The sequence below is a fragment of the Hevea brasiliensis genome, chromosome 2 (assembly GCF_030052815.1).
Source record: "Hevea brasiliensis isolate MT/VB/25A 57/8 chromosome 2, ASM3005281v1, whole genome shotgun sequence".
NCBI lineage: Eukaryota > Viridiplantae > Streptophyta > Magnoliopsida > Malpighiales > Euphorbiaceae > Hevea > Hevea brasiliensis.
In genome coordinates this window covers 105,839,346-105,866,936 of record NC_079494.1, presented here as the reverse complement: position 1 = coordinate 105,866,936, position 27,591 = coordinate 105,839,346, and the positions used below count along the sequence as shown (strand labels likewise).

The window sequence follows — 27,591 nt, the reverse complement described above, 5'->3', positions numbered from 1 at the left end:
ATGTAAATTACTGACAGTTTGATACGGCAAAAACTGATAAAACACGAACAAATCCTAAACTGAGTTACAGAAGCACCATAATCAAGTAGCCATGCAACCTATTCCATATCGAGTATTAGGGAAGACCAGAAACAGGCCACTGCAGACTATACCAACCATAAGAGGAAAACTCTCCATCACTTGATCCATCTCCTTAACGTGACCAGGAAACAGACAATCGGTTACCCTATGATCTGAGAAGGCAATCGCCACAAAGACCATGACAGACATCATAGCATGAACGAAATCAGTGAATCCAACTTTATACCTCTCATCTTTAGGCACTTCCACAGCAAGTCCCGGCTTGAAAACAGCCAACCCTTTTGGAGTAACAAAGCCATAGTAAACTTTCCCGTCAGGGCCTTTGAAACTGTCTGTGAAATGAAAAAAGAAGCAAGAAACAGCGCAGAGGCCAAGAAGGACAAGAAGCATCAGAATAGAAACATGAGTACACTCTCCATTCTTGATTACAGATGGAAGAATCATTTCAAAGGTTAAAAGGGTTCCTGTAGGAAGGAAGTTTACGAGCATTGAAGTTTTTGAAAGAGTTTTTTGGACTCCTTTAGCAACGGCTCGCCTTTTGGCGCCTGGTTCTTGAGGGGCTTGAGGAATATTGGAAGAAGAAAATGGCACTGGATCATTTCTGGGGGATGCAGTGTAGATTTTGATTCCAAAATCTTCTCCAGTTTGCTCCATGAATGCTAGACAGGAACGATAATTAAGCCAAAGTAAGAGAACTGAGAAAAATTTTTATGGATGCAGAGGGCGCAATTTTTTTATACAAGTACTTATCCAGTAACTGCTTTTTCTAACCATGACAAACGGTTAGTAACTGCTTCTGGGTAAGCCCCAGTCGCTGCCGTTCACACTGATTCAAAATGGGGATTTTATACATGTTAATTTGGATTCAAACAGATTTTAACTCGTAACTTATTGTGCAGTTGCATTTGACTTTTAGAGAAGATATGGCCACTGGGGGATATTATTTATTTACGAAATGCACTGAGGAGATTATTAAAGACCAGATGGTAATCATAATCAACCAATTACATTAATTTTTTTTTTTAAATTTTTGAGGGATTTGTAATTTTGGATTCTATATTCCACAAACCATAAAAAGGAGAAAGATAAGTAACAGTAGAGAAAAATGTAAGAGAAATTTTGCTATAAAAAGCCCAAATTTAAATTTAATTTCTTTCCAATAGTCACGTCTTAACACCAAATAAGTTGGATCAAAAAAATAAAATTTTTTTGGTCCTCCTTTGCAATTTTATGTGGAGATTACATCCACTTTCCATAGTGCATAAAAAAAATTAAAAAAAAATTACTGCAATATGTATATTCGTTACATAACTATCTTGGTAAGAATCCATGCCGGGAAATTGCAATCTCAAACGCTTGTATTCTTTCCCCTCGAGGATAACCATTGCAATCATAAGATGATATTTCATTAATATTAAGATTTACACAAGCCTTAACAAGTTCTTCACCAAGACATTCAGCAACTTCCTGTGAACAGAAAAAGAATAAGCAGCAATGTGATGAAAAAAAGAACTAGAAAGAAACAAGCCTTTAAGATAACCACACTGTACCAAATGGATATCAAAATTAAAGTGGTGGCTAAGATAAAATTTCAAGCAGCAACTGTAAGTGCTACTGGATTTCTATTATTTTCTGATCCTCTTATCCCCGGGTTTTTCAAATCTTGATGGAGTACTTACCATTTTGCTACGAGGGGGATTGTCACGCAAAGATTTCTGCAAAGTGCTTCCATAAAATAAACACTTCTTGTTTTGGTCATCTACCAGCATAGCGTATAACTGCTTAGTTGAACAGAACACTGACAGCCGCGGTTTTGTAGATGTGCCATTAAACTGGTGTAGAAATTCCAAAGTCAATACAATAACAGATAGGTAACAAGTTGGACCAAGAAAAAAATTTCCAGGGAAAACTTGCCAACAGGAGGTCAACCCATTGTGAACATAAATTACTTAATGCTATACAGTGATACAGCCGCACACTGCAATGACTGAGAGAGAGCAAGGACTTGAAATCACAGTAGGTAACCATATTTCAAACCATTAAAATCAGAAAGACCCACCATTGTGAAAATGCTATAGAACAGATAGATCAAGAACTTTTCCACTTTTCCATGGTTCAGTCAAAGTTTCTCAGCAAAATATTGATTAATCAGATCTATGCTTTACTTCTGTACACTAAATCAGGATATCCTAATACCATAGTTATCTTTAATAATATAGTATTATATTGACTTAGATCATCACCATTTTGTTTATTATCTTCTGGGCAGGACCTACTTAATATGGATTATTAAATAGCATGACTTCGAAGCATAAAAACGCCACTAAAAGGATAATGGCATAACTGTTTGCAAGGCTACCTTCTTTCGCCTTCTTATGTTTATGGTTTTTGCAGTTTCTTTCCGAGTATTTGCCCTTCGTTTCGCCACCAACGTCATCACCTGAAAATCTACCATGAAAATTACATATTAAAATTTGACAACAAAAGCTAAAATCCTATTTAAAACAAAGAATGATTGAAAGATGAGAAAATCTTCTAACATCCAAGCATAAACCCAGAAACATTAATTTACCACGTACTCTATACATGATCAACAAAGAATAATCGAGAGTAAGAAATTTGAAGTCTTTCCACTTACTGGTAGTTCGTACAGGGAGAAAGTTAAAAGCTTTTGAGTGATTTCCAAAGATATCACAAGTCATGAATTGGAGAGCAGGAACACTCACAAGAGCCATACTGCGGAGATTTTGAAACATAATAAATGCCCCAGAGCAAAAAGCAATAACGCTTACATCGCAACAACAAATCTGCAAAAGATGACCATTTCTAGCAGGTAAAAACAAATGCACAGCTTGCTGAGTAAAGCAAACAAATTTTCTTAGAGGAATTTCATCAAACAGTTGGTGTGCCGAAAGTTAACCTTCAGACGCTATTCATTTGTCAGTCTTCAACTGTAATTTTGACAAGTGTTGGGAAGTACAGAAATTTAATACCTTATATATTATATATATAAATTTAAATTAGAAAAATAAAGAAATTTGAAGTCCAAAACGATGCGTTTTAAAGTACTTCGACGGCGTATTATGCCTCTAAAATATCTTCTCATCGATCGTGTGGTGAGAGACGGGCTTAGGTGACGAGGTAAACATCAATAGCGGAGCAAAGTAAGGAATATATTGTAGCCAACGCAGATTCCAGATCTTTCTACTACCTTCTTGTCTTCTCTGTGGCCGCCCGTCTTTCCTCTTATATTGTTCTCCTTCTCCGTTACTTCATCTGGTATTGTCTCCCCTCTCATTATTCAATTCTAAATTCTTCATCTTTCTCTCTCCTTTGTCAAGATTTCTAACATGGCCTCTGAGACTCAACTACCTGGATCGTCTTCTGCTTTTGAGAGGATGTTAAGGCATAGAGATCTCTCTTTGTTTTTGCCTTTCTTCTTGGGCTTTGCAGGCACTGCCACCCAGAGTGATCCAGGTCAAGAAACGCCACAGACAGCCACCCCACATGAAAGAATCATCCTTATCAACCCTTTCACTCAAGGCATGGTGGTGATTGAAGGATCTGAGAGCTTGGATTCTCTTCTTAGAGAGTTGGCTACCAAGAATGGTCAGCCTCCTGCCTCAAAGGCATCCATAGGGGCCATGCCTACTGTGGAGATTGCAGAAATTGGAGATAAGGAGGGCGAGTGTGCTATCTGTTTAGAAGAGTGGGAGCTTGGTGGGTTGGCAAAGGAGATGCCCTGTAAACATAGGTTTCATGCTAATTGTATAGAGAAGTGGTTGGGGATTCATGGGTCTTGCCCTGTTTGCAGGTATAAGATGCCTGTTGATGAGGTGGATTTAGGCAAGAAAAGGGAGGAGGAAGAAGAAGGTAGAGAGAGGAGAAGATTGGAAAGAGAAATTTGGGTTAGTTTTTCTTTCAATAGTAATAGGAGAAGTGAGGATTCAAATCAACCTTCAAGTAATTCTAATGATGTCTTTTCTTCAAGTCCAGGACTTGATCAAGAAACGGAGGGCTAGAGTCGGATAAATTTTTGTAAGGTTTTTCTTTGTGTGTTACCTTTTTTAATAGCATGTGCATACAGATCATTTGTGTTTCATCTTCGATAACAAATAAAGATGTATATTTTTTTGTCCTTATTTATAGCAGTTTTCATTTCATAATAAATTAAATCAAAATCTTGGAAATTCAAACCATTAGGAAGAATCTAATGATGTAATATTGCCTTTGTAAATTTGGGTTTAGTCCAACAAAAATTATGCAGCTCAGATTGTGTAAAAGGGAATAAAGGTTAGTTATATTGAATTGATTCCAAAGAACCGTGCTTGCCAGGAAGAGAAGATAATATTAAATATTCTTTCATGGTGATGAGTACAGCTGAGGCCAAGTTTTTAGCTATGGGTGTTCTTGACTAGTAAATACAGAATCATTCTCTCGCTCTCTTATAATCTTGATCCCTTGATACCTTCCCAGCATTAACAGGGTAGCCATTGGGTTTGTGCCTGGGGATTCGAAGAAAGTTGATCCATCTATTACCCTTAAACCCTTCACTCCATGGAGTTTGTAATCCTTGTCAACAACTGATCCAACAGTACAACCACCATGGTAGTGATAATAGGTCCTAACGTTCTTCTTGCAGAAATTTCTCAGCTCATGAGGAGTGGACATCAACTTGTTCTTGGTTACAGTCTTCAGGAACAGAGCAACTGATTCAGAACTTGTCACCCTTTCAAGCACTTGAGCCATCTCGGTGCATCCATCCATGTCGTTTTCCTTAGCTAGATAGTTGAATTGCACTGAAGGGTTTTCCCTGGGGTCTGTGCTGTTCAATTTCAGCCTCCCTTTAGATTCTGGAAATGCAAGCTTGATTGCAATTGGCATCCTTGTTGCATTGAAGCTTATAGGTAAGATTCCTCCTTGTACTATGAATTTGAAGTCTTTTGCAATGCCTGCAACTTGAGGCGTATCTGGCAGCCGATATTCTGCTTTTGTGTCTGCTAAAAGGGAAATGGCAGGGTTGTCTTTCATCTCTCGTCCTACCCCTTTCAAGTCCAACACAACTGGGATACCGAAATTCTTGAGGTGCTTCTGTGGTCCTATGCCACTTAACATTAGGATTTGGGGACTGCCTAATGCTCCTGCTGACAAAATGACATCTCCCCTTGAAATCGAATTCTCCGGTTGGTTAAGGTAAGCTTCGTAAGTTTGATCACTGCTACCGTCGCTCTTGATGAACCTAATGCCACGAGCTGCTGTATCGTTCCGTTTACCTGCATCATTGGAAGAGAGCATATGAGAATCAAGAGATTTAACGTCAACCTCTTTGAGCACCATCTCTACTTACGATTGCTGTAGAAAATGATATTCTGTACTGTTGCAGTCAACAGAACTGTGATATTTTCTGGATTCCCTGCACCCAGAAGATCAGCTGATGTGTGCCTTATTCCAAATTCATCAAACATAGTCCCACCAATCTTTGTTCCCTCAATATGTTCCCAGCTGAACCCATTGTAAGGAAGAAATCCGGCTTCAAGGAGACCAAATTCAACAACAGATTGCCATATCGTCAGCTCAGGCTTGGAAACAATTTTGTACTCCACCCATTCATAAGCTTCCTTTACAAGCTCTTCATCCCACCCAACCCTTTTAACAAAATCATCACTAGCTCTGCTATAGAAGCCTCCATTTATGGCTGATGATCCGCCAAGTACTCTTCCTCTGTGTCCAATAACACCATCCTTTGATATGAAGCTTTGAGCCACTGATGAAAATTCATCAGTTTGGAGCAGTGAGAAACCATAGTACATCTTATTTGCCACCAAAGGGTTTCCATAAGGGGAGCCTCCTCTTTCTACCACTAACACAGAGAATTTCTCTGAAAGGGTTGCTGCCAGGGAGCAACCCGCTGTGCCTCCCCCAACAACAATGTAATCAAAGGACTTTCCTGAGACCTCATTGACATCTGAAGTCATGAGGGGGAAGCTTTTTCCTACATTTAAGGAACAAGATAAAAGAAATTACGATCAATGTTTCACGTTACTAAATAAAAGCCGTAATAAATATTGAGTTACCTTGAAGCAGTGGAGAAGATTCGGACAAGTTAACGAGTAGAAGTAGAGAAGCTGCAAGCAGCCGATGACCATGAATGATCAGAGGATGATCCATCTCTTGAATTTTCCAATTCCCCTTACACTGAGATTGCTTAAGAAAATAAAATGGTTGGCTGCATATATTGGCCATTGTGGTCTGTTAAATTATTTGATTTTGCAGGCCTAGCAAAAGAAATTGAATCAAGTTGCTTGAGAACTAATGCACTTATCCATACGCATGGTTTAGCTAATGATTCAATCTTTGTTGGGTGCTTAATGATTCTAGTAATGCCATGATGATTTCTTCCTCTGGTATCCTGCTGCTGCTTCTTGTTAACTTTTTTTTTTTTTTAATTAACTAGATATTTTTCTTTTTGTATACTTTTCTTCTTTTGGGATGTGTGTTATTTTCTCTTTGAAAAGAGTATTTTTTTTCTTACAAAAATCTGATCTATTATAAATTTAAAATATAAAATATATAGAAAGATTCACCTATTAAATATATAAATTTTACATATTTAAGATGAGATGAGCCGGTCCTGTACAAGAATTTACCAAGAAAGAGCGTGGATAATTTGAGCAACGTCACCGTTCTTCTACTGTCTCTTGCCAGAATTAGTAGAAGTCTCATCTCATGTCATTACCGGAATAATCAGCGGTAGAATGGTTGATGCAAATGCTGTCAACATGTAGCTGACAAGATTGAACTTTGTGTCATGAGCCCTTTGTAGACATCCAATAAAATCGGGGGCATTAGGCACATGGATGGATCAAATATAATTTAATCCATAAAATATTCCCTAATTGCTCAGGTAACCCAACTCTTTTTACCCAAAATAGGATTTAGGGTTGTACAGCAACATTTGGAACTCTATGACCACTGTAAGCATTTTCCTTGCTAGTATTAAGCATTTCAAACATAACATGCTGCTGGAGAGAGAGAGAGAGAGAGAGGAAATGGAAAAGGCTACACAAAGATGCATCCACACAATACATATTATACCATCTTTTGATATGGATATACCGTGAAAAGTTCCAGGGGCTCCATACAAATACCACCAATATACATAGTTTATAAACAAAGATTTTAACTCTAACTATTAAATTTCTCTGCAAAGACCAAATTACTAAAACCCTTCCAGTACAATGCTCCCAAAACTCTAGAGTTGCCCATTCACTTGTTCAATTCCCTTGCAATTCAGGTCTATTGTTTTTGAACCTGATTCGAAGTCATTCTGATAATGGCTATTGAGATCTATTCTCAATTTGTCACCACTTCTTGATCTTTTCGCCAGTGGCTGCTCTATGCAGATGCCATCAGAAATTGTGCTGCAACTCTTCTTCACTTGATCGCTTGTGTGATTATTCCATGGCTTTTCTTGAGGGTGAATATCCATTAAAGGAAGCTCAATGAAAGCAGGATCGGACTTATTGTTGTCACCCAACTCACTCTTTTGTTTCATATCTTCCTTTCTCCCAGAGCTCTCAGATGATGTCGAGGAGCTTTCCATTGAACAAAATGTGCCTCTCGTTTGTTTCCTCTCTGTTTCTTTTAAGCATGAAACTCCAATTTCTGTCAATTCTGAAACTGAAGAGCTTTTACATCCAGTGCTAACCATTGAGACTAATCGAGATAGTTCAGCTTTTGCAAGTTCTATTCCCAAAGAAGAACTATATCCAGAAAGTGTTTCTTGTGCCTTTTTCAATACCGACTGTAAGTATTTCCCTTGAGCTTCTATTCTCAGTTGTAAATGTCTTTGTACCTGAAATAAGATTGCTAATTCAATTGATTTCTTTCTGATATATGAACTAACAAATAGCTATGTACAGTCTGGGAGAAAATGAAGATTTCCTGGTCTTACCTCAATCTGTTCATGAAGTTTCCTCTGCACTTCCATTTGCATTTGGAGAGCCTGAGCAATCTGAAAGCTTCTGTTGAACACAGCACTTTGAATCAGTCCAAAATTATGATCATATCAATCCAAATTCCTGCTCATATCAATCCAAAATCATCCAATAAGAAAATAGAGATTATTTCAAACTATTACTCATTAATTGGATTTTGATTTCCCTCAGAAATTCCTGCTCTTAGATCACGATTACTACTTTGGATCTCTTTATAATCTGCATCAAAGAGAACTATAAAAAAAGCACCCCAAATAAGAACACAAACGAGAAAAACAATAATTCCTATACCTTAATCTAATTCATTGTTCATATCTCACCTTCCTTCTTATTCTCATTGCTGGCCTGAGACAGAGACGGAGACTGAGACCGTGACTGTGACTGTGATGGCTGGCTCTTACCCAGCCTGTACTTCTGGGAAAAAAAAAAGCACAAATACAATCACAATTTTGCATTCCTATATTGACAAAAGCAAGAAAGATTAATCCAGTCATTGTGAAGAGAAAATGCCTGTAAATGGCTCTTGAGGTGGTACAAAGTAAGTCCAGGAATTCCCATCACCCGCATCAGACTCTTTGGTGTTGCCTCTGCTCACATAAAAGCATGGAAAAGATTAGATTTTACAATTACAACAGAAAGAGAAAATTTCTACAGAAACTTAACTGTCTGCTCCTCCAAGTTGCCTGACAGCTTCAGCAAACCTTTGATGTAGCTCTGGAGTCCATTTTAGCCTAGGTTTAGCATCAGTGGACAAAACCAAGTTCATGTCCTGATTTTGAAAATTTTGGAGACCCATTGTTTGGTTTTGTGGATGAAAGGGTAAGTAGAAGAGTGAAACATAAATATGGGGTGGCGATCCTTTTTGGCTATGGTTCAATAGAGCGGCAGCTGTGTCCTTCTCTTTATAATTTTGGAGTTGTTGGCTGTCCTATGTTCTCACTCCATATCTGGAAACATGAGTGGGGTTATGTTGGAGGGGAATATATGCCCATGAGCTGTGGCTCTTCCTTTCTCCCACCACCCATTTCATACTAACTTTTCTTTATTAAAATTTCCTTCTTTCTTCTTTGACTTGAAAGGGGGGAGGTGGGAAAGAATCTATGATGCAGCAAAAACAGAGAAAGCAACACAGTTCAATTTGGATCTCTCAAAAGGAGAGAAAAGAAGAAAAGTGTATGGTTTGTTTTTATCTTGCTGTTTTTCCACCTCTTTCTATCCCTCTCTTTGATTCCATGATGAGTTTGGTAGCCCCACCATGATGAATAATGGGTGGAACTATCCTAACACTCTGAGAAGCTTTGAGGAAAAAATAAAATTGTTTGATGGGTAATTCTATAATGGATATTTCTTTCTTTTTCAATTTTCTCTCCCTTTTGCTTTTATTATTTTTCATTTTGAGTAGGGTGTAGTGTGATTGGCAGATTCTTTTTGTTCTTTGTAGGCCTGGAGGAATCAAAGAATCCAACCTTCGATTTTAGGACCCAAACTTATCCTATTTTTCTTATAAAGAAATACTCCAGAAAAGGTGAATCAAATCATCTATCTTATTAAAATGAAGATAAACTGCTCCCACGATTGAAATTCTTCTCTGGAAATTGAACCAAAAAGAGACATACATGTGTGAGATTATCCACTTACAAGGGAATCTAAGGCTCCCAGTTTCAAACACAGACTGTCAATCGGCCCTATTACATGACATCTCTTGGTTAACATACGGCACTAATACCACAAGATGTACCATCAATCACGAATGAAAACCTGCCTTTTAAGTATATCTTCTCTCACAATTATCCTTCGGAATCCAGGAAAATCAAGTGTCTTGCACATTTACTCATTCCCTCTCCCCTCATCCCCCTCTCCCAAACCACACCCCCAACACACCACCCCCAACCACACCACCCCCCTCCCCCCGCCCCCCCCCCCCCAACCCCCAAAAAAAAAAAAAAAAAAAAACAACTTTAAATTTCTTTTCTTTTTCTTTTTTTTTTTCTTTCTTCCTTTTTCCTTTTTTTTTTTCTTATATAAAGAAATTCCCCTTCAGGATCATGACTGATGAATAATGGTCTAACTTGCTTTTGAATTCTGCAAGTGACTGCATTCAATTCAATTGCAAAGGAAACTAGTGTTGCATATTATTTTGTCTCAGATACATAACAAGCTAAATTAACATTTCCATGATGGATTTGATAAAAAAAAGAAAAATAAAAAAGCTGAAACTGAACCAACATCTTATGGTGGTTGCGATATAATACAAAGCAACACAACTACCATCTAAGAGTTTAACAAGATTGAATGTGGCGTGTATGTGTGTTTGTGAGAGAGAAAGGAATACACAACAATGAATTTAGACAAAAGGCCCACATATTTCTGGTTGAATACTTTTATTATATGAAAGCAATCAAGTCTCTTAAAGAAATATATTCCAAAGGGAATGTTAGCTTTAACTCTGTAATCCATATCTAAGCTGAAACTGAGAAAAGAAATTTTCACCCAGAAAAGAAAAGAAAAGAAGAAAAGAAAAAGGGAAGCCAAAATGGCCAACAACAAATCGTAAAAGTCAGTCGAATCAGATCGATCTTCAGATTTCTTGGGTTTCGGTTAAGAATTTTGATCATAGGGAATCAAAAGTCAATGATTGATCTCCCAAAGCAATGCCATCTCGGTGCCATACATTCAGTTGGTCTGCTGCATTTACTTTCCCAGGATTCAAAAGTGAAGAAGATTAGATACCAAGTAATATTATAAACAGATTTTTAGAAGAGTAATTGTCCTATTTAAATAACAGAAAAAGTAGAAGAAATCAGGATGGAAGTCTTTAGGAGAGTCTAATTGCTTGTTATCACTGAAAGATTTCAATCAGTTGATTCAATCCCCATTTCATCAGCTGCAAGTTGAATATAAGACGGTGAAAATAGAGTGAAAAATTCCATCAATCATGCTTTTACTGCCACCATTCCCTTTGATAAAAACTTAACTAAAAAACCAACACAGTGGACCCAATTAGAGGTAGGTCCAGTTTAACAGGCAACAGCAAGTTCTTCCTAACAAAAGCATCTGCTTGTGTCCCAAAACTATAATTCCTTGGTGGCAAACTCGTAAATCATATTTAAAGAAAGGAATAAAATTATTGACAGGTTTTTATGGCATGTGGCCCGAATGTTTGAAAAACAAGAAAAGAAGGAAGAGTTATTACCTTTCTCTTTAACCAGCTGCTGTACTTGAAGGCTCCTTTCTTGTTTTAATATATTCCATAACAGGTAAAGGAGATTCTAGGATGATGCCAAAGAAACCTGGTATTTTTTAGATCAGTAAGAGAAGGTCCGGTGAATCAAAAGTCATTTAAGCAAAGATGCCTCATTAATTATTATTCTTTAAAGGGGCCCATTACAGGAGATTTCACAAATTCAAAAGCATGTAAAGAAGATGAGAAGAATATAGCCTGAGGAATCAGGAAAAGAAAAACAAAAGGAACTAGTCACCATCCCACTAAATAATAGACTTATTGATGCAATTTTATGTTGAACACACGCCGAAAATGATGTGAGCAATATGTCACTACTCTATTTATTTCTATACACACATAACATGAGTAAGTGATTGCGGGCTTTATAAAGGGAAAAGACTAAGCACTTAGCAATTCTATAAAAATGACACATTTTTCTTGCAAATTAGTGTAACAGTAAAGTGAAATGCAAATTTAAAAGAACAAACAGATGTACACAGTCTCACATATTATTGATGCTGGTGTGTGCAATAAATAAAGACATATAACACCACACATTACTGGTGCAGGCCAGTTCAATACAAGATGTCCCTAACCTTTATAGCATAGTTAATAACTAGGTTTAATGCACATTGCCAGCTGCAGTTTTATTACCGGTCCAGTTGCAGTGGTACACCTGTGCAGACTGAAGTCATTTTAGGAGCTTCAGCACTGTGCAGCAAGGGGGAAGGCAGAGGGCTGCGGCTGGGGTTGGGTTCCCATACAGCTAAAAGAATCGATAAAGCAATACACATAAATGCGGAGAACATTCGAACTTGTGCAAAGAAAAGCAATTCCATCTTAAAGTGAAATGTCACCCTCTTGTGGAAGGGCAGTAATAACAGATAAACTTGTCTTTTTTTTTTTTTTTTTTTTTTTTTTTTTTAAATAACAGATAAACTTGTTATTGCAATAAGAAAGAGGAAAATAAAATTCCATCAGAGCATATGAACAATCATAATTTAACTTGAAAAGCAACACCTCACATATCTTTAAACTTTAATATTCAAATGTGAATCACTTAGGAAAATGAGCATGCGGAAGAATCAAATTAGCTGAATGATCAAGAATCTAGACCAACTCAATCAGTCTTGGCTCTTGCAATTTTAAATCACCTAGCAAACCTTCCATTTTACCCAATTCAAATAGTAAATAGAAATTCAACATATACATGTCAGAACTACCAACTAGTCACATCATATTTGAATCCCTGTACAAGATGGTAAACCAACAAATGAAGACTGAGGTTCATCTAACGTCTTGGAATATGGTGAAGTTCTGGATATTCAATACATGTGAGTTTAATGTGGTACATGGTTTTATTAGTAGTAAACATAATTGCTTTCTTCACTAGAGCAGTTAATGTCATACACTCATACTTTCCAGTTGCCACATTAAGTGATGTCCAATTTCTAGAATCTTTTTGAGGCACATCTTTGTCCAATATCTAATGACTTGATTGAAAAAGACAAAGTGGAATCTTACAAAGATATTCCCTCAAATAATTCAGGCAAGACTAAGTCATTCCTGATAAAATGCCACATTTAATGATGAACTACGTGACTGAACCCAAAAATCAACATCATTTTACTGCATGGAAAAGGAGAGGGGGGAGGGGGGTGGGGTGGGGGTTTGAACTGTAGAGAGATTAGGACAGTAAAATGCAGAAACCTCACTTCAAGCTAACAATAAGAATTAATTTCAATTTTGTGTCTTAAATCAATTATTGAGAATTTGTTACTACTTACTGTTGAACTTGAGAAAATATAAGAACAGGGAACAGTAATAACAAGCAAACTTTCTTCTTGCCGTTCAATTTTTTTTTCCCTTGAGTTCTGGTTAATTTAAACCGTTCTTGAAGTTCAGATCTTTGCACTTTCCTACTCTCTTCTTCTTCTTCTTCTTCTTTTTTTTTGGAGATTATCCTTCCTCCTTTTTCCTGTTAGATAGTTTTCTGAATCTTATCTTTGCTAGTATAAATAACAGGAAAATAATTGTTTCTTTTTCCCTCTTCTGTTCTACATTTCATTGGCCTTTCTGTCATTCAAACTCTATATATGTATATTCTGATCTACAAATAAAAGTGAGTAGAAGTTGAAGCTTAAAAATCTTTGATGTCTCAAGATCAGACCCATTCAGTATTATCTGAGCAATTCTTCCCAACTAAATAACAATTAGGACCCAAGTTTAGGAATTTTGAGGTCGGATTTTCTAGAGATTCGACCAGCACAATGTCAACTCAACTCAATTCAACTAAACCTTTATCCCAAAAATTTAGAGTCAGCTATATGGATTCTCTTTCTCCACTCTAAATGATTTTGAGTTAAATCCTAAAAAATGTGTAATGCTTCTAGGTCATGTTGTACTACTCTCCTCCAAGTCAGTTTAGGTCTACCCCTTCTTTTCTTTCTACCCTCTAACCTAATGTGCTCTACTTGTCTAACTGGAGCCTCCGTATGTCTATGCTTCACATGACCAAACCACCTCAATCTCCCTTCTCTCAATTTATCCTCAATTGGCACTACTCCTACTTTTTCTCTAATATTCTCATTACAAACTTTGTCTAGTCTAGTATGGTCACTCATCCACCTTAACATTCTCATCTCCGCAACTCTTATTTTAGACACATACGAGTCTTTCAGTGCTCAACACTCACTACCATATAATATGGCGGTCGTATGGCTGTACAGTAAAATTTTCCTTTTAACTTATTGGGAATCTTGCAATCACATAAAACTCCCGTGGCACGTCTCCACTTCAACCATCCGGCTTTAATTCTATGACTAACATTTTCCTCACATCCTCAATCTACTTGAAAGACTGAGTCGAGATATTTAAAGTGATTACTTTGGGACAGTACCACTCCATCCAAACTAACTCCTTCCCTATCACCAGTTCGGCCTTCACTGAACTTGCAATGCATGTATTCTGTCTTTATTCTATTTAACTTAAAGCCCTTTGACTCTAAAATACTTCTCCAAAACTCTAGTTTTCTATTGACTCCTTCTCGCGTCTCATCTATCAGAACTATATCATCTGTAAACATCATGCACCAAGAAATACTCTCTTGTATATGTTTCGTCAATTCATCTAAAATTAGTGCAAAAAAGTAAAGGCTTATAGCTGAACCTTGGTATAATCCAACTGAGATAGTAAAATCTCTTGTGTCCCCTCCCACTGTGCGCACAATAATAGTTGTTCCTTCATACATATCTTTGAACACTTGTATGTACCTAATAGATACCTTCTTTTGTTCTAACACTCTCCATAAAATATCTCTGGAAACACTATCATAAGCCTTCTCCAAATCGATAAAAACCATATGTAGATCTTTTTTCACATCTCTATATTTCTCCATCAAGCTTCTAATGAGAAAGATCGCTTCCATAGTTGAACGACCGGGCATGAAGCCAAATTGATTGGGAGAGATAGAAGTATCATGATACAGTCGATGTTCCACAACTCTCTCCCACAACTTCATAGTATGGCTCATGAGTTTAATTCCCCTATAGTTTGAGCAACTCTGTATGTCTCCCTTATTTTTAAAAATAGGTACTAAAATACTCCTCCATTCATCAGGCATTTTCTTTGAGTTTAGAATCTTATTAAACAATTAAGTTAATCATGCCACTCTCATATCTCCCAAATACTTCCACACTTCAATTGGTATTCCATCGGGTCCATATAGGGGTGAGCAATCGGTTCAAACCGAACCGAACTGAACCGAATTAAATTATAAAAACCGAATCATCAATTTTAGAAACCGAACTGAACTGAAATTGGTGAAAAACCGAATCGAATCGAACCGCTTTATTTCGGTTCGGTTCGGTTTAAACCGATCGATTTGATTTTTTATTGATTTTTTAATTTAGACTTGATTTTCAAGTTATTTGATCTAATTTTAACTTTGGTTTGAACCTAATAACCATTAATCAATGAAATTAAACAATTAATATATATAAAATTAAATATAATTCATAAATTTTCCATAAAAATAAATTAATTCAAAAATCGATTCGGTTCGATTTGACTATATAAATCACTATTCGGTTCGGTTCGGTTTAACTGTTTTTTTCTCTTCAAAACCGAACCGAACCGAAATAACCAAAATTTTTATAAATTAAAACCGAACCGAACCGATTAAATTTTAAAACCGAACCGATTGAACCGAATTGACTCGGTTCGGTTCGGTTTTTCTGTTTGAACCGAATTCTGCTCAGCCCTAGGTCCACAGGCTTTATCCACTTTCATTTTCTTAAGAGCTTCCTTTACTTCTAAAAATCTAATCCTTCTAGTATAATTCATATTCTTTTCTATTGCTCTGTAGTTTATATTCACGCTATTACCATTTTGACTATTATTAAAGAGATCATCAAAATAATTTCTCCATCTTTCTTTAATGTCCTCATCTTTCACTAACAATTTTCCTTCTTTATCCTTAATACACCTAACTTGATTGAGATCTTGACATTTCTTTTTTCTCCTCCTTGCTAATCTATAAATATCTTTCTCCCCTTCTTTAGTTCCAAGTTTATCATATAACTTTTCAAAGCCATGCGCTTTTACTTGACTAACTGTCTTTTTTGCCTCTTTCAAATTGAAAATAAATATATCATTAGTTCTCAATGAAAATGGCCAAACACACAGTATAATGACCTTTTCAATTTTGCCCAGAGACAATGTAGCCTCCTATAAATATTCCTAGAAGGCAAATAATTCCCAAAATTATGATGCTTCAAAGGAATTTTATAAATTGTTGATTTTGGAATTATTGTCACAAGATTATAAAGTCACCTAATATTCAATAATCACCTAATATGCAATAATCATTAGAGAAGACAAAACTCACCTAATATGCATTAAAAGGTTAATCTACTCTTTTATTTGATTCAAAGTTTCCCAAAACAAATTTCCTTTCAATCCAAACTATGAATTACCCAAATGAAAAAATTGGTCATTTAGCAAACACACTGAAACAAAGTAGAAAATAATTAAAAAAAAAAAGATTCCCATTTACCAATTGAAAAATAGGAAATTTATAAAGCTGGTTTCAGAGGCTAGAAACGAGTAAGCTCCCAAATGTACCTGGCCAAAAAGATTTATATCTCGGCGCAGGTTCCAGCCAACGCGTTACCGTTTTAACATTTTTGGCGGCTAGCCGTCGCCGGGAATCGGAAGTTGGTGGCGCTGCGCTCTTGTAAGGATGAAGCCGCGAAGGGACTGTGGATTAATTTAGAATAAAGTGATTAATTAAGCCAATTTTGGAGCAATGGGCTTCGCGTCCAACGCTAATCCAGTTTAGAATGCCTGACTGATCCGCTTAAGGCTTTCATTTGAATTTCAACATTTGCTAATCTTTCTTTGCTAATTTTTATATTTAGTATTTTATGCATTGATAATTTTTGAATGTGCTTTCTAATGTTGCTTAGTTCCATATAAAATATAATTATTTTATTACAAAAAATAAGATACTTTACATTAATTTACATCTTATCTTTTAAGATTTTTGTAAAATAATTATTTTTTTAAAATAATTAATTATGAAAATTTTATTAATTTAACAAAAAAAATAAAATTTCTTCATGTAAAAAAATGCATATAATATTGTTTTAAAAATCTAATAAATAATATTTAATAAATCTAAATTTATTTCTATAATTTTTGAACAAAATTTATCATACATAATTCATCTCTTAGATTTTAAAAAAAAATATTATATGTGCTTTTTTTAAGAAAAATTTTTTTTATTAAATTAATAAAATTTTCATAATTAATTAATTTATAAAAAAATTATTTTATGAAAATCTAATAAATGAATGATAAATTTACATGAAATTTTCTTATTTTTCATTATAAAGTAATTATACTTTGTATAGAATCAAGTAATCATAAAATTTTCCATTTATGAAATAAGGTTATGCAAGGTTTAAGGGTTGAAAAAATCCAAAACCGGCTTGAAATTGTGTGTTTTTTTTTTTTTACCATAATTTATTTCCTTTTCTATTAAAAATATCTTTAAATTTCATGTTTATAGCTTAATTAAATTTAATTAAATTATATTATATTATTTTATATTTCATTTAATTAACATAAAAAAGTATGAGTTTTATCAAATCATATAACTTAGTTAGTTTTAATTAATTATATAACTATGTAACTTAAGACGTGTTTAAATTTCGCAACCAATATTTTATAATATTATGTATCTTATTACATTATATTAATTAGAACCTTTAAATATAAATAAATATCTTCATAAAAGAAAATTTTAATTTAATTGATTTAATGTGTTTATAATTATAAATTAAAAAAGAAAATCAAAGGAATGAAATATTATTCTGGGAACAAATATTAGAATTAGTGGCAAAAATTTTACGGTAACATTAATTTTATTATCTATAAAACTAATAAACAATGATAACATAAATAATTACTGCTAATAGTACATAAAAAAAAAACGATAAGACGGTGTATTGAAATTTCTTTCAAATATGCACCGGTAAAACAAATAATAAATGGATTAGAAGTCTACAGATTTATTTTCAATGAAAACACTTTAATATTCAAGTCATAACTGATATAAAAAAATAATGTATCAAATTAATTAGAGAGAAAATAGATTTCTCTTAACTAGAGACAATCTATTTATTATCTATTTCAGGTCCATATATATAAAGAATATCTATAGATGACAACAATGGCAATTGTTGTTGTCATTAAAAATTTTTTATAACAAAAATTGTTACTGCCAATAATAATTTTTTTTATAATAACTATAATTTTGTTATAAAATTCTAACAATCCTAATTTTGTAACACTAATATGGAATAATTTATATGTTACTGCTATAAATTTACAATAAATTTTATATTCTAAGCAGTAAAAAATGTTGCTATATATATTGAAATTATACATATATTTAAAAAATAAATATTATTAAAGTCTAAATTTAACATAGTGTTAAATGTATATTTAAAAATTATAGAAAATCATACACAATCGATCTTTTTTTTTTTTTGTTCAATGTGGTGTGATTTTAGCTCAAAAATTGATAAATAACTAAAATTTATTAAAATGGTAAAATAAATTTAGTCAATACAGTCAACTTTTTATAATATTGATTTTTGTTTTCGATTTAATTTTTCAATTCGAGAAACTATATACATTCAAAAATTAAGTATATAGATTGAAATTCATTTTGATTTTAATACAATTTGCCGTCGGCATATATAACAAGTTTTATGAAATTAAAAGTACAAAATTCTAAATCAAAGCTTTGAGTTTTAAACAAGAATGCACATTTACAAAAATTTTATGGAATACAGCCTCTTAATTTTCAATTTCATTTTATAAAAAAATTACATATCAATTGTGGAATAACTTCTTATCATGAAATTAAATTAAAAAAATTTTGCTTAATTGTTTTATTCAAAAATTTTCTGAAAAAAAAAATCTATCAAAATCTAGCAATCTACATAAAAATATAAATTCACAGTTAGCAACGATACTTAAATAAGTGATAAATAATTTTAATATTGATCAAGTGGTAAGATGAATGAAAAGAATTATAACTTGAGTGGGTTAACTTTACCCGCCCTTTATGAAGTGAGTGTGTCAATAAACTAATAAATATTATTAGTTTTCAATAATCATTCAACTCTAAATCCTGCCTCCCATTTCCAAGCTATGTGATTCTCAGTTTTCACTGAAACCAAAATTTTTAAAATATTACGTAATTTCAAGAAATGAAGAACAGTAGTGATGCTTGTTCAAGAAGAATATGTATATAAGATCAACAATGGACAAAAGTTTGTGGAATTACTTGAAGTTGTTGGAGCAGCATTCTGGCAGATAATAAACTGAGAAAAACCAGTAGAATTACCGGTTGATGGAGGAGATTAATGCTTGCCATTTTCTAATTTTTGCTGGTGTTTAGATACTAAAACCTAAACTAATGAACCTTAACTATACAATGCATGTTCATTTAAAAAAAACTATACGATGCATGTTGTTGGCTTTTTTATTGTATACTTTGGGTGGGTTGTTGGAAGAAAAGCACAGCCACCATATTCAAGAAGGCAGGGGAAAAATACATTATTTTTTGGATTTTGGAAGATTACCAAACTTTATAATGGAGTGACTTGGATTTGTAGTTTTAATTTTTGTTTCATTGATTTAAATATGTGGAATAAAAAAGGAAAAAATAATATAATAAAAATTAAAGTGGTGAACATGATCGAGTGATAACTATATTTATTAAATTTGAAAAACTCATGTTTAACTCTCCTAACAAAAGTTAATATCTTTATTTTATTTTTATTCTATTGAAACAAATTAGCAACATTTTCTAATAGACAAAAAATTTTGCTTTTGTTTCATGGAAATATCAATTTTAATAGATTTAAAGAAAAATAATAAAAATAAATAAATAATTTAGATGTACATGACAAATCCACCCTATTTTTCATTCAAATATTTTCTCAATTTTTGTTATAACTTTCATATTTTTTATTTCCTTTTTTTATCCTTCAATATTTTCGATTTCTCTTCTCTCCCCCTCATAGTAAGACAAATCCACCGTGATTATTAATCAAACATTATGATACTTACTTCTATAGTTTTTTGTAATTATTTTTTTTTTACTTTAAATTAAAAGTATGCTAATTTTCACACACCATCTTAAAACTTTGGGGGTTGTATCATTATCATTTCTGAACTTCAATTTATATCATAAAAGTCATCTAACTTTAATTTTATATTAGCTAAAATCCTTCTGGCTGGATTCTGTTAGGAACTTCGGCCAAAAGGTAACTTGAACATACCATGTTGGCATTAACATAATAAAAAAAATTTCTCTCTCTGACACATGGTATTTTAATAATAAAAATTAATTTTCTCTCTCTCTATTATCTGTTTATCCTCTCTATCTCTCCCTACATTTCATATGATAAACCAAAATCAATAATAAATCAAAACCACACATGTTCCAATCAAACCCAATGCACACAAAAAATTTAAAAAAAAAATGCAATAAAAATCTTCATTCAACACAATACACAAATAAAAATATAATTTCTGTATTCCAATCAAATAAAAAATTCCAATCAAACCTAGACTCACAATACCCAAATTAATGCATGAGAGATAACCTAGATTCAATCAAACCCAAATTCATTTAAATACCAAGATATATATATATATATATATATATATATATATATATATATATATATAAGCAAGGATCCAAGCACCAAAATTTGATCACAATACCTAGATTTATTTGCTGATGGAGACTGCAAGAACCCAAGCTCCCAAATTCTTCACAAAACCAAGATTCATAAGCCTATCTCATGAACACGGATCAAGGTCCCAAAAGTGATGAGGCCAACAATGGAATTTTCCGGGAGGAGGGCGATGGTCTAGGACAAGGCAAACTTGAGGAAAGCCATCTCCTCTTCGATGATATAAGTGTCAACCACCTAACAAAGATGATGGTCTAGGACAAGGTAGACTTGAGGAAAGCCATCTCCTTTTCGATGATATAAGTGTGGACCACCAACATTAAAACCGACAAAGATGATGGTCTAGGACAAGGCAGACTTGAGGAAAGCCATCTCCTCTTCGATGATATAATTGTCGACCACCAACATTAAAACCGACAAAGATGAACACTTCTCTCTAGGAGTCTCGTACTCGATGGTGGTGATATTATTGTTGACCACCAACATTAAAACCGACAAAGATGAACACTTCTCTCTAGGAGTCTCGTACTCGATGGTGGTGTCCTATGGGAAAAGCTTTGTAGGAAGGTTATCGTCATTGATGGAGGAGTAATGAGGAGGGAAGTGGTTGCATTGGAAGCAGAAGGGGAAGATCCAAATCTTGGAAACAAATCGCAAATGGAGATAGAGTTAAGTATGGAACAACAAGTGTGGCAATTGAGGGGAGCTTAAAAGAGGACAAGCAATTTGGGGAAGGGTTTGATCGGAATGTAAATGACGAAGACATGATAGAGAGATAATGATGAGAGAGAGAGAGAGAGGATACAAGGATAATAGAGAGAGAAAAAAAATTAATTTTTATTATTAAAATATCACGTGTCAGAGAGAAATTTCTTTTTTTTTTTGTGTTAATGCCAACATGGCATGTACAAATCACCTTTTGGTAGGAGTTTCCAACAGAATCCGGCCAGAAGGATTTTAGCTAATATAAAATTAAAGTTAGATGACTTTTGTAATACAAATTAAAGTTTAGAATGGTATTGATATGATCTCAGAGTTCAAGGATAGTGAGTGAAAATTAGCCATGGAAAGTATCATCGCCAATGAGCAATGTTTGATTATACAATTCTTTTTGAAATTACTTTTTTGAAAAAGTATTTTTTTTAAAGAAAATTAAGAATGTAATATTATTATATTTAGTTATCATTTTAATTTTCTTTAAAATTTATAATTTTCATAATTAACAAAATTATAAAAAAGTAAAATAATAAAATGAAATAAATTATCACAATATCTCTAAAGTGTGTGTATATATATATATATATATATATATATATATATATATATATATATATATATATATATATATATATATATAGTAGCTACACTAATACAAAATATAATTACCATTCAAAAACATTTGAACAGATATTATATATATTTTGTATAAAATATATGATTGCAAACTAAAATTAAAAAATAAAAGATAGAATCTGTTAAAAATCAACTAAGAGTCACTGAAATTTTTTTTAAGCTACTCATCACGTAGATCCTCTTGTTGGCAGGGTTTTGTACTTGCATAGATTGTTCTTTTAAAATGTTATTATAAATAAGGGTATTAATGTTTATATATATATATATTTTTTAAACACAGAGAAAAATACTCACAAGTATTGAGTGCACCGATAAAATTTACTATACTCTTAAGAGGAGAATTCATGTTTAATCACCAGAGAAGATATTATTAAAAGAGGCGGCTATGAATCCCGAAATGATTAGTCTTCTGTAGATGATAAAACGGACATGAAAAAATATCCAAATAAAAAGAAAAAAAAATTGTAAAAAGATAATTTCCTCATCCTTTGAGATGGATTTTTGTAGTTGTTTTTTAAATATTATTATAAATTTATTAATCTCTACATTTTTTGAATTTTCAATCATATCACGAGAGTAATTTTTTCACTCTTAAAAAAAAAAAAAAAACTTTTCCATGTATCTAAAAATTAAATACAAATTGAAAAACGAACTATAGTGTTATTAAACGATAGAACTTAACATTCTTATTCACTTTTCTAGCGGATTTCAATAACCAAAGGCTTCGTAAAGGCTGGTCATGGAACTCTTAAGACTTTTGGTAAAAGGTTCCATATTCATTCCGTTTGTATTATTTATCTATTTCTTGGTTGCATTTTTCTATTTTTTAATTATACTACCTGTGTGAGAAGCTTCAACTTTAGTCCAGAATTCCAGGTACAGTTCATTCTTCCAATAAAAAACCTATCACACCAAGGGAGAATTAAAGGGAGAAGATCAAGATTGAAGAGTTTCAAGCAATAAATCAGCAGAAACCCAGTTCGAATCAGAGTTCTTTATTTTTTCTTGGTTTTTCTTGTTCTATTATTTTTAATGTTTAGCTTTGATTCTTTAATGTCTTTAATTTGTTCTATAAACATGAGAGAATAGCTTTCCTCCTTTTAGGATTTTGCTTTTTCTGGCCATGGACCAGTTCCTGTTAATTGAAGGTATGAACTTAAATCGACTTTTAAGGCCCTCCGATTTAAGTTTCAATCCGATTTATTTTTTATCTAATTTAATGGTCTAGATGTTTTTTTTATTTTTTTTTATTTTTTAAATGAAAATTTTAATTTTGGCCTAGAATCGGGCCAATTCAGCTGTATATTAATTAATTGATAATTATCAGCCTTGATTTCTACCTCACACAATACAACTATACAGGCTTCAATTTAAAGTGCATATCAGATTACATATTTAACATCAGAAATAAAATAAAATAAAATAACATTATATGAGCTGCTCCATTATTACTAAGCATCATGCTTATTGTCAGCCTCACCCAGATGTAGGCGCAGGGGGAGTATGGCGATTATTGGCTCCTGATTCTGAATAATCATTCAGCTCTAAATCCTGCCTCCCATTTCCAAGCTTTGTGATTCTCTGTTTTCCATGAAACCAAAATATTTAAAATATTATTGGATCAATTCATCTACATCTTCACATACGCATACATTCACAATGATTATTACCTGGTGGGTGTTCTTAGAAGATAACACATCTTCACCACCATGAAACAGATCTCTAGCCCCTGTAATTTCAAGAAATGAAGAACAGTAGTGATGCTTATTCAAGAACAATATATACATAAGATTAACAATGGACAGAAGTTTGTGGGATTACTTGATGTTGTTGGGGCAGCATTCTGGGTGATGATAAGCTGAGAAAGAACCAGTAGAATTACCAGTTGATGGAGGAGATTAATGCTTGCCATTTTCCAATTTTTGTTGGTGTTTAGATTCTAAAACATAAACTAATGATGCTTAACTATACAATGCGTGTTGTTGGCATGTTTATATTGTATAATTGGGTGCGTTGTTGGAAGGATAGCACAACCATCATAGTCAAAAAGGCAGGGGAAAATACATTATCGTTTGGATTTTGGAAGATTACCAAACTTTATAATGGGGTGACTTTGATTTGTAATTTCCATTTTGTCTTATCGAAACAAATATGGATAAAAGGGGAAAAAAAGATAATATTATAAAAGCTAAAACAGTAACTGAATATATATTGTATCTGAAAAACTCAAGTTTAATTTCCCTCTACTATATATGTAATAAAAAAAATAATAAAAGTTAATATCTTTATTTTATTTACTTTTTTTTTTCAAATTTCATAAATATCTTCAACTCTAATAGATAAAGACTAATTTTATTTATGTCAGGTCGACTAACTATAAGGTAAAATATTTCAAATAGGTATTTTCTCCATACATAATGACAAATATTAAATACTCTACCTCATTTAAAAGATAAAAATGTTAAACTACTCATATCAAATACCCATTTATTAATCACTATACTTTTCATTAAAATATTTTCATAATTTTGTTATAACTTTTCATATTTTTTATTTTTATTTTTATCCTCCAATATTTTTTATTTCTCTTCTCTCTCCCCCTCATAGTAAGACAAATCCATCATTATTATTAATCATTATGATACTGCCTTTTATTCTCCTTTCAATAATTTGAATGAAAAGAATCATGGCCAATGAGCAATGTTTGATTATCAGAATTTAACATTTCTATTTGAAATTACTTTTTTGAGAAAGTACACTTTCAAGAAAATAATCTTAAGAAAGTAATATTATTAAATTTAATTCTACCGTTTTAATGTTCTTTGAAATGTATAATTTTCTTATTTAATTAAATTATAAAAAAGAAAATAGTAAAATGAAATAAATTATCACAATATCTATAATCTAAAATATATCTTATAAACATATATATAATGAAATTTATCATAATAGCTACACTGATACAAAATATAATTACTATTTAAAGAAATCTGAACAAATATTATATACTTTATTTAAAATATATGATTAAAAAGTAAAATTAAAAAATAGTAGCGGATTTCAATAACTAAAGGCTCCCAATGGTAAAGGCCGGTTATGGTGTTGTCCATTTCATTACAATAAATTTAGGTTTTAAATAATATTTTTTTAACATTATTTTTTATATAATATTAAAGTAATAAATAAAATCAATATAATACATTTAGATATTAAGATAACGTATAAATTAATAAATAATATATATAATATTATATATAATAGTATTATAAATTAATATAAAAATATTATTAAAAATTTTAAATTGTGGTGTTTGTACGCATAACCAGGTGTTTACTGAGAATTATTATTTATAGTATGATTTAAATTTTTAATAGCATATAAAACATGTTTGTTTAGTGTTTATTGATAAATTGTATTATTTATTTATTTATTTGTTGCATTCATCTATTTATTGATTAGACAACCTGCGTGAGAAGCTCCAACTTAGTCCAGAATTCAAGGTAGAGTTCATTCTTACGATAAAAACCTATCAGCATGGAGAATTAAAGGGTTGAAGAGATTCAAGCAACAAATTTTCAGAAACCCAGTTCAAAGAGTTTCTTCTTTATTTTCTTGGTTTTTCTTGTTTTATTATTTTTAATGTTTAGCTTCGATTCTTTGATATCTTTGATTTGTTCTACAAACATGAGCAAATAATTTTCTCTTTCTAGGATGAGGGATGTAGCTATGTTTAGCCACAATCTGGCTTTAGTTCATCGATAGTATGAATCTAAATTGGCTTAAGGTCCCTTCCACAATTCTGATTCTTGTTTTTCATTCGATTTTGATCTAATCCAATTGTCTATTTTTTTTTAAATAAAAAAATTTAATTTTAATCCTGAACCAAACTGACGGATTTTCAGTTTAGTATGACTGCATATTAACACTTTTCTTTAATTCAATTTTAATATGCTTAACGCTTGTGATGTATTTGGCATCATATTAGCATGATTTCAGATATTAAGCAAAGAATTAAAATATGTGTTATAAAAGCCACCGTAAATTTAAAACACATATAACTATATAATCACATATAGGAAAAAAAAATAATACAGAATTTACGTGGTTCAATCATAAGATCTACATTTATAGGTAAGATGAGAAAAAATTCCACTATGATAAAAAAAAAAAGAGTAAGATATAATCACTTAAAACTCTTAAACCATAATTTCAGTACATTTCCTGAATATCTTATAAATTTACCATAAAGAGTAAAATATTACAATATTTATAGTAGTCCATACCGTGAGAGGGGCATTGGCCCATACCCTCCACTATCACTACACAGATTTCTTTTTTTATTCTAATCAGGTGCGAAACTTTCAGATTATGTCACAATTCGAGTATATAAAAACATATTTAAAATTTAAGCCACATAATAACAATATGAAATCTAATATTGAAATTTCCAGTAGTTGAACTCAGAAATTTTAAATTGGAGATAAGCTTAATCCATTGAGGGCTTACTGAATTATCATAAAGATTAATAGATTTTCAATTAATTGAATACCATAAAAATAGATATTATTTTAATTTTAATACTTTTGTTATCTTAAAATATGATAAACCATTTTAAAATAATTCACCTTGAAAAGCAAGGTCTTCATGATTAAAGGAATTATAATTTCAGTCATAATAAGTTGATGTAGTGAAATTCTAAGTCATAAAGCTTTTATCCGTTAGTATTTGTTTTGTTGATTTTGATTGCTTAGTCGTTAATTTAGTTATTAGTCTTGGTATTTAGTCTATTTAGAATTCAATTATTGTTATCAATCGTCTAGATAATTAAAATTACTAAACTTTAGCATTCAACCCAATTTTTGTTAAAATGATAATTTTGTTATTACTTAAAACGACTCGTACACTTACAATAATTATTGAATAATAAAAATTGAGATAATAGTGATAATAATAAAAATATTTAAAAGAAAATTAAAAAATTAAAAAATATTAAGAAATGAAATATTTTTGTCAATTATAATAATTAATAAATCCTAAAATTTTAATTTTATTTGTATTTAATTATCTCATTTTAAATTAAATTATTAATTCCTTGAAAATTAGTTTATGATAAAAAAAACAACCATGATAAAAATATATGCATATTATGATATGTGTGAGTATTAAAAAAAATAATATTATTGTTATTTTTTATAAGATAAAAAATTATATAATAAATTTTTAAATAATAATTTTGATTAGGGAGGTTTTGAGATTTTACTATCAATTATTGAAGAAAACAATCATTAAATAATGAAAATTGTGATAATAGTATGTGATAATAATAAAAATATTTAAAAATTAAATAAAAAAATATTACTTAACATAAAAGACCATGACTATTATGATTATGAAAAATAACAATTTCTATATAATGAGTGATACGTGAAAACACTAATAAAAATCTATTTACACGGTAATACCCTGAGAAGAAATTATCTACTTTATATAAATAAATTGATTTACTACATTCATTTCATATATAATAAATACATTTTATTTATTGATTATGATAAGATTCTCATACAATCTATCATAATCAATATTATTACAAAATCATTTATATGCAAGGAGTGCACACCTTAAAACATATTTAAATCAGAAATTTGAAAAAAAA

The 27,591-nt window shown here is 31.9% G+C and overlaps 5 protein-coding genes and 1 long non-coding RNA gene across 7 annotated transcripts; 1 reads left to right on the top strand and 5 right to left on the bottom strand.

Annotated features, from left to right (window-relative positions):
- Positions 1 to 26: 26 nt before the first annotated feature.
- On the bottom strand, positions 27 to 1,076 carry LOC110650604 (protein DMP8-like). Its single transcript, XM_021805660.2, has one exon. It carries the CDS (start codon positions 733 to 735, stop codon positions 82 to 84), a length of 654 nt encoding a protein of 217 aa, XP_021661352.1. The 5' UTR covers positions 736 to 1,076; the 3' UTR covers positions 27 to 81.
- Positions 1,077 to 1,176: 100 nt separating this feature from the next.
- LOC110650602 (uncharacterized) lies at positions 1,177 to 3,173 on the bottom strand. Its single transcript, XM_021805651.2, has 5 exons — positions 3,002 to 3,173; positions 2,720 to 2,888; positions 2,441 to 2,529; positions 1,761 to 1,913; positions 1,177 to 1,548 (listed from the first exon to the last, which is right to left on the bottom strand). Exons 2-5 carry the CDS (start codon positions 2,835 to 2,837, stop codon positions 1,393 to 1,395), a joined length of 516 nt encoding a protein of 171 aa, XP_021661343.2. The 5' UTR covers positions 2,838 to 2,888; positions 3,002 to 3,173; the 3' UTR covers positions 1,177 to 1,392.
- A 240-nt stretch (positions 3,174 to 3,413) lies between these two features.
- On the bottom strand, positions 3,414 to 6,590 carry LOC110650599 (protein HOTHEAD). Its single transcript, XM_021805648.2, has 3 exons — positions 6,156 to 6,590; positions 5,429 to 6,073; positions 3,414 to 5,354 (listed from the first exon to the last, which is right to left on the bottom strand). The coding sequence occupies exons 1-3, from the start codon at positions 6,322 to 6,324 to the stop codon at positions 4,480 to 4,482; spliced, it is 1,689 nt and encodes a 562-aa protein (XP_021661340.2). The 5' UTR covers positions 6,325 to 6,590; the 3' UTR covers positions 3,414 to 4,479.
- LOC110650601 (E3 ubiquitin-protein ligase MPSR1-like) lies at positions 3,432 to 4,223 on the top strand. The gene has a single exon (XM_021805649.2). It carries the CDS (start codon positions 3,432 to 3,434, stop codon positions 4,101 to 4,103), a length of 672 nt encoding a protein of 223 aa, XP_021661341.1. The 3' UTR covers positions 4,104 to 4,223.
- A 551-nt stretch (positions 6,591 to 7,141) lies between the features above and the next one.
- LOC110650598 (myb family transcription factor PHL8) lies at positions 7,142 to 9,699 on the bottom strand. 2 transcript variants are annotated; one of them, XM_021805644.2, is made up of 6 exons: positions 8,742 to 9,699; positions 8,589 to 8,665; positions 8,399 to 8,492; positions 8,222 to 8,297; positions 8,036 to 8,105; positions 7,142 to 7,936 (listed from the first exon to the last, which is right to left on the bottom strand). In XM_021805644.2, exons 1-6 carry the CDS (start codon positions 8,872 to 8,874, stop codon positions 7,334 to 7,336), a joined length of 1,053 nt encoding a protein of 350 aa, XP_021661336.1. In that variant the 5' UTR covers positions 8,875 to 9,699; the 3' UTR covers positions 7,142 to 7,333. The 2 variants fall into 2 exon arrangements, with proteins under 2 accessions (XP_021661336.1, XP_021661334.1); XM_021805642.2 differs by having other exon boundaries at positions 8,222 to 8,312; positions 8,742 to 9,679.
- Positions 9,700 to 10,112: 413 nt separating this feature from the next.
- On the bottom strand, positions 10,113 to 16,620 carry LOC131174404 (uncharacterized). Its single transcript, XR_009144678.1, has 3 exons — positions 16,426 to 16,620; positions 11,956 to 12,067; positions 10,113 to 11,368 (listed from the first exon to the last, which is right to left on the bottom strand). It is a non-coding gene; the product is annotated as an uncharacterized LOC131174404 (long non-coding RNA).
- Positions 16,621 to 27,591: the final 10,971 nt, after the last annotated feature.